Source organism: Lactuca saligna, chromosome 2 (genome assembly GCF_052625555.1).
Source record: "Lactuca saligna cultivar CGN05327 chromosome 2, ASM5262555v1, whole genome shotgun sequence".
NCBI lineage: Eukaryota > Viridiplantae > Streptophyta > Magnoliopsida > Asterales > Asteraceae > Lactuca > Lactuca saligna.
The window spans coordinates 179,946,278-179,953,279 of record NC_136418.1 but is presented as its reverse complement, the minus strand read 5'-3'; the positions used below and the strand labels follow the sequence as shown (position 1 = coordinate 179,953,279).

The 7,002-nt window shown below is 32.0% G+C and overlaps 1 protein-coding gene across 1 annotated transcript; it reads left to right on the top strand.

Annotated features, from left to right (window-relative positions):
- The first annotated feature begins 975 nt into the window (after window positions 1–975).
- Window positions 976–2,886, top strand: LOC145028359 (uncharacterized). Its single transcript, XM_078977031.1, has 5 exons — window positions 976–1,573; window positions 1,675–1,751; window positions 1,867–1,903; window positions 2,063–2,162; window positions 2,305–2,886. Exons 1-5 carry the CDS (start codon window positions 1,219–1,221, stop codon window positions 2,852–2,854), a joined length of 1,119 nt encoding a protein of 372 aa, XP_078833157.1. The 5' UTR covers window positions 976–1,218; the 3' UTR covers window positions 2,855–2,886.
- The last annotated feature ends 4,116 nt before the right edge of the window (window positions 2,887–7,002 follow it).

Genomic DNA, 7,002 nt, shown 5'->3' with positions numbered 1-7,002 from the left:
TATGCTCATTGTCTCTAAATTGACTAGCCCTAATCTACGGACGTTACATTTTGAGAACTCACTTAGCTTTGTCCTTACAGCTATAATTTTAAATGTTTTACTTAATTCTGGTTCTAAAGAAACGGGTCCGACTTAATTGCACTGCATCCCGTGGAGTTTTCCGCACTATTTATTTTTTTACTTTACTCCGATTTTTTATAATACATTATGCTCTGATTATCATTGAGTGGTTGAATTAATGGTTTCTTGTTGATGGAAAAATAAAATTTTACTGTGTATTCTTGGGACGTGATACGGCTTTTAAAGATAATGTTTTCCATAAATCATGATTTCCTTTATAACTAATATATCATTCCGCATTAACTATTATCGAATACTTAATTATTTAAATTATTTAACTAATTAAATCTGAAAAATACCAATGGTGGGTTATAATTTATTTTCATTTTTTTCAATGTAAATTTATTGTCATTTGTACATAAAGTTCTCTTCTCTCTTTGTCTGTTTGTTTGTCTGTCTGTCTGTCTATATATATATATATATATATATATATATATATATATATATATATATATATATATATATATATATATTAGTTCCATATGTGAATATACATCTATTATACGGACGCGTGTTGACAGTGCTATCATATGAGAATGTATGAGAATATCTTGTTTGATAATATTAGTGTTGACAGTGCTATCATATGAGAATGTATGAGAATATCTTGTTTGATAATATTAATACGACCAACCTCACAACTAATGTTATTATCATGCATTCTTACTATTAAAATTGTCTATAAGGGTAGTATGAGTTTTTTTATAGAATTATTCTCATTATGTTATATATATATATATATATATATATATATATATATATATATATATATATATATATATATATATATATATATATATATATATATATATATAGAGAGAGAGAGAGAGAGATTAATAGTATTTGATAGATTGATTGATTTATCTAGGGCAAGGTATTTTTTTTCTTTCCAATTCTAGCAAACTTTTGCTTGCAAGAGCTCAGCTAATTAAGCTGCTATATATCTTCCAAAGAATAAGTTCCAACTACTTGTCCTCTCAACTTCTGAGTGTGTGTGATCTGGAAAGAGAACAAAACCATGTCTATATCTAGTTAGCACCACACACGCCCAACAACGGCTCTAATCCCTATACCTTCAACTGTTTCTTCATCTTTTCCATGGTGGATCAGAACCCCAAAATAGAAATGAAGAAAAGTGGCGACTCTGACGAAAAAGATGCACAGGAAGATTACCCCACTTTTCATGATGTCGAACAAGAAGATTATGATATGGATGACGAAGGTGATGAATCGTCACAAGAGGTTGACCATGATTCTACTGGTGGAAGCGGACTCAAAAATGGATCGACATCCAGCAACAGCACCGTGGAGGAGACAAGTGATAAGAAAGCTAGCGGGTCAGTCACAGGATCAGTTAGACCATATGTTCGCTCCAAGAATCCCAGGCTTAGGTGGACACCTGATCTTCATCTTCGATTTGTTCATGCTATTGAACGACTGGGAGGTCAAGAAAGTTAGTATAAATGAGTTTAATTTGTTTCATATATTTATGTTTTTGGTTTAATTATTTAATGGAACTTAATGTGTTTTTCAATTTTGATTTTGATGGTGCAGGAGCAACGCCAAAATTAGTTCTTCAACTAATGAATATTAAAGGCCTTAGCATCTCTCATGTCAAGAGCCATCTTCAGGTACTTATTAATTTGTTTCATTCAAGAAAAATAATACTTTTTTGCAGCATCAACCAGTTAATTTTGTATATTATGCTGAAGATATAAATTTGAGTTTCTTGGTTTGTTTCATCAGATGTATAGAAGCAAAAAGATCGACGAACCAGATCAAGGTATACATAATTTCATATTCATAGATGGTGGAAAATAAGTTTGTTGTTAATTAGGGTTTCTTAATTGAAAAGATTAAAAATCTAAACTCTAAATCACTTAATGAAATCAATCATAATATGAAAGTAAGTAATGCGTTATTTTTCTGTTAATTATTTCAGAACAAGGGCTTCTTAGTGAGGGTGATGATCACCATATGTACAACCTTAGCCAACTTCCAATGCTCCAAAGCTATAATCGGAGATCACTTTCCAATCTTAGGTATCTTCTATTCTTCAAAACGTCATAATTGTTAATCATAAAATGAATAAATTGTGAGCTAGTTGATCAATGCAGAAATGCTAAAACTAACTAATAGCGACTTACTGATTCCGTTTTACTACTTCTCTATTTCCATTTTTAGATATCAAGATGGTTTATGGAGTCCGCAAACGAACCTAAATCATAACTCTTCCATGACTGGATTAAACCACGGGGTTTATGGTTCATTGGCGGAGAAGATTCTCGCAACTAACAACATCAGGAATTGTCATTCGAGCATAAACCAAGATCACGATAGATGGAGAAGCTTCCGAAGCAACAGCATGGAAGAGTTCCAGATGGGATTATTCAAGAATCCTTATGGGTTATCAATGGCTAATCAAATTAGAAGAACGACTCAGATGGACACAAATGTGATGGTCAGAGATCAAGAACAAGAGAAAAAGTTACTTAAAAGAAAGGAGATTGATCGAGAATCGGAACATCTTGATTTGAATCTCTCATTAAAAGTCAGGAACCCGAGAGAAGTGGAACATACGAACAGTATAAAGAAAAATGATGAATTTGATGAGAGCAACTTATCGTTATCATTGGTTTTGCCTACTTCTACTTCAATTTCTAGTAGTATTAAAAGGTCAAAGCATGCAAAAACAATGGGCGGTTGCAGTGCATCTCTTGATCTAACTTTGTGAATGAGACAAAGATTAAGTGAGATTTTGCAGTACTTTTGTCCCAGAAAACATTGCACAGATTACTATTAACTTGTTTATTATATATATATATATATATATATATATATATATATATATATATATATATATATATATATATATATATATATATATATATATATATATATATATATATATATATATATATATATTATCTGCACTAGTGGTCTAGTACTTCTACTAGTGTTAATTAAAAGTTCTTTTTGTCTTCAACCAGGGTGTGTCATAATTTTTTAAGGATCTCAAAGATCATCCAATTAAAATTAGTCAAGTATTAGCATAGCATGTAGATAGTTTTTTGAATATGTTGTAAGTTGAAATTTGAAATTTATAATTTATTAAGTTTTTTTTAAGGAAGAAAATTTTATTATTATAAAGGAGCTCGAAAAAAACATTACAAAGAAAACAAATCTAGAATTAAGCTTTTAAGTCAACCAATCAAATTCATTTTATGTTTCCTACTCGGCTACTCCTATTTTAAGTACAAAATAACAACTACATAACACTTTTTTGAAAAATGAACGTTTTTCGGCCTAACATGTTGGAAATTGGAACAAAGTAGCATTACGAAACCTCCAAATAAACAAAAATGCAATAAGGACAACTTAAACACTTTCTTGAAGACCACCTCATTTTATACGATTTCCCTGTGAAACGTCGAACATAGAAAGAAGATTGTGAAGGTCAATAGACCACCGCGAAGCAACATATTCCAAAGCACCATAGTAAATTCAAGATTAACAAAAAGGTGATCTCTTTGCTTCTAGATTATATCCCAAACTGGGCAACGGTGAGGAGTTCGAAGATTTCTTAATATATTGGTCCAACGACACTCTATGCATCAAATTAGGACGCAATGATATTGAGGGACACACATAGTTGATGATGCATGGTGGGTAGGTCAAAGAAAATAGACACTTTGTGCACAACTTATAACCCATTTGATTCATTCCTTAATAGTTAAAATTTAGAGAAAAGTATAAATTTTGTCATTGTGTTTGTCAAAAAAACTAAAGAGTCAAGTCCTACATTTCAAAGTTTGCATAAAACATCCTTATGGATAAGTTTCATTGTGGGTTTGGTCCACCTAGGGGTGAGCAAAGACCGCACATCAACTAAAATTAACCGCAAAAACCGTATAAACTGCAACCGCAATAAAAACCGATGGTGAAGTTTTCTGTTTTTCAAAAACTGCAAATTTGTGGTGCGGTGCAGTTATTAGTTTCAAAAACCACACCGCACCGCATATATTATATAAATTTTTTTATTAATTATTTATATATTAAATATTAAAAATAAGACAAGTTTCATGGATGAAAAATGAACAAAATACTAGAAGACAAAAGTGTTGGTTTTTTGTTACGTTTAACTTTGAAAAATGATGAAATTAGACAATTTTAAGATATTTATTGTTAATTACTATTGATTTTACGTTTTTAAGATATTAGTTGTTTGTGATTTAAGTTAATTGTTTTATACCTTATGGTTTTTTTATCATTACAAGTAATATGTTTGAACTTTTAAAACTCTTTAAGCTCTAAACTATGATTAAAAATCAAACAAAATAACCACACCAAATCCATGCGGTTAATAACCGCAACACAAAAAAAAATAATAAAAATAATAAAATCGCACCGCAAAAATAACCGCCTAACCGCACCATTAAAATAACATCACAAAGCGGTTTTGAAAATTGATTAACCACATTTGCGGTTAGTGGTAAGATTTTGGCTAATAACCGCACCGCGCTCACCTCTAGGTCCATGCTTTAAACCTCCTTAAAATTTGGTTGTGTTAGTGGCATCATGTTCCTCTCATATGAGGGCCATTCAATAGATTATCTTCCCCTAATACCCACGATTGTTCATCTTCATCATTATGACCCACCACTGCCTCCCAAATTCCATAGTTGCTGACAAACAACCCACCCACCACCAACCATCGCCACAACCATTTGCTAGAAAACATTTCGGATTCCTAGTGAATTAGTCTCATTGTTGCAGCTCATTTTAATGAGAAATGTAGATTGTAATTAAGCTCTATCCAACCAAGATAACAACTCCTTTAATGAGTCTTCAAGTACAATTGGATTATGCAACTTATAGATCCTCCAATATAGTCCATGAACTATCCATTTCCGAAAGAAAAAACATAAAAAGTTCATGTTGTGGTTCTTTCAAAATGTTGTGGGTCCTTCAAATAATAAAAAGATCCATAGATTTATTTACCTTAACAAGAGAAGTATTAGCATAAATATATGGACCTCACCGCTTACAAACCATATAACCAAAATTTGTCTCTAACATTATGATACACAACATCCACACCCATTGACTTCGGAAACTCCATTGTATCATTTCCTCTTAGATTTCAAATAGAATCAATAAACAATTTGTGTAAAATTAATAGGAGTATTGAATTAAGATAGATTATTTGTAAATAATTTCAAACATTGCAACAAAATCACCACAACACACTATTAAGACAACTCATTCATTATGCCTCATTTGGAACTTCAAACATAATGGTAAATAACATAGCATTACAATTGAAATGTGTTATATACAATGAAATGCGTGTACAAAATGTTCTAAACATCAAAAACCAAAATATGTTATAAAACATCAACAACCCAAAATAAAGTAGTCAAAACATGGAAAGTTACTACTAAATACATATAAAAATTGTTCCTAAAAAACATTTAAATATCATCTTCATAAAGACTTAAGAGTTGTAATAAAAAAAAAATTATGATCCTTATTTTGCTTCAACATGATAAATCATTGCTAAATTCCTCACTTAACTCGCAAGTGCCCCTGCAAAGCATGTTTAGCCCTTTTTCTTGATCTGCAGTCTGTAGATAGACATGTCTTTTCAACATTAACATCGGACTGTCTTTAAGTATGTTTTTTAATCCTCATCTCTAAGGTTGTAAGCGAATCGAACGTTTAGCAAACTGTATCTGAACTGTTCGGCGGAAAGTTTATTTATGTTCGTTTATTTAAGAGTAATTTACACGAATGGTCCCTGTGGTTTGGGGTAATCTATGCTTGGTTCCCAAATCATTTTTTAACTCGGACAGTCCCTAGAATGTATTTTGTTGCGCATTGGGTCCCTCACAGAAATAAAAAGATTATTTTGCCCTTAATGATATCTTTTTATTTTGTTAATTCTTTTTTTATTTACTTTAACAAACCTATAAATCAACCTTAGCCTCCATCGTTAGTAAACAATTTGTATAGAGAAACAAAGGAAATGTTGAGGTTTTTTCAGTTTTGGTTGCATTGGGTGCTTAATCTTGTAGGTCTTCAAATCAAGCAAGCATCATGTGACGTTTCTGGTGGTGTTTTTGTATTAGGATCGGTGGTCGAAGTCATCCTAATTACTTCCAAGAGTCGTCATAATTTCTACTAGTGGGTATGGGAGGTTCAAGTCTCATAAGAGGATAGAGAGGTGGAGGTACACATTAATTTAGGGTTTTCAACGGAGTAGAAAGGCAAGTGAATAAAGGAAAAATATGGGGGGTTTCGGGATATTCTTCGTATATTTAGATTTAAACCCTAAGTAATTAATTTTTCCTGCAACCTTTTTTGACGATGGAGAAGATGACCGGGCCAGAAGGTGGAAGAGGAGAAAGGGGAAAGGTTATGGGGGTTTCTGGTGAAAAGAGCAGAATTTCCAACGATGTGTAGGTTTTAGGGAAAGACGAGGAAAATGCTATGTAGGTTTATAGACAAGTATGGGAGACGAAAGAGGTAGGAAGAAGATGTGTGAGGTGGTGGTGGCAGATGAAGTCTTTAATCGATTTGGAAGTTAAAGAAGATGATAGTGAAGGTAAAGGTGAAGGCCGGGAGTGGGACCCACCTTATTTAATAAGCATTTTTTAGTAGGAAAATAACAAATAAAGAATAAAGAGATTAAAAAGAAATAAAGAAAGATAATTTAGTCTTTTTATGTTTTTCAGGAACCCAACGCACAACAAAAATACATCCTAGGGACCATCCGAGTTAAAAAAAAAAATTAGGGACCAAACACGCAGATTACCCTCAAACCACAAGGACCATTTGTATAATTTACTCTTTATTTAATAAATGAACGAACATGAACAT

What these genes read in the sequence shown, in the direction of transcription:
- LOC145028359 (XM_078977031.1), top strand. Translation starts at nt 1,219, where the DNA reads ATGGTGGATCAGAACCCCAAAATAGAAATGAAGAAAAGTGGCGACTCT. An exon ending in ACGACTGGGAGGTCAAGAAA is followed by an intron (nt 1,574 to 1,674) that starts GTTAGTATAAAT and finishes TTGATGGTGCAG; the next exon opens with GAGCAACGCCAAAATTAGTT. An exon ending in GATCGACGAACCAGATCAAG is followed by an intron (nt 1,904 to 2,062) that starts GTATACATAATT and finishes TAATTATTTCAG; the next exon opens with AACAAGGGCTTCTTAGTGAG.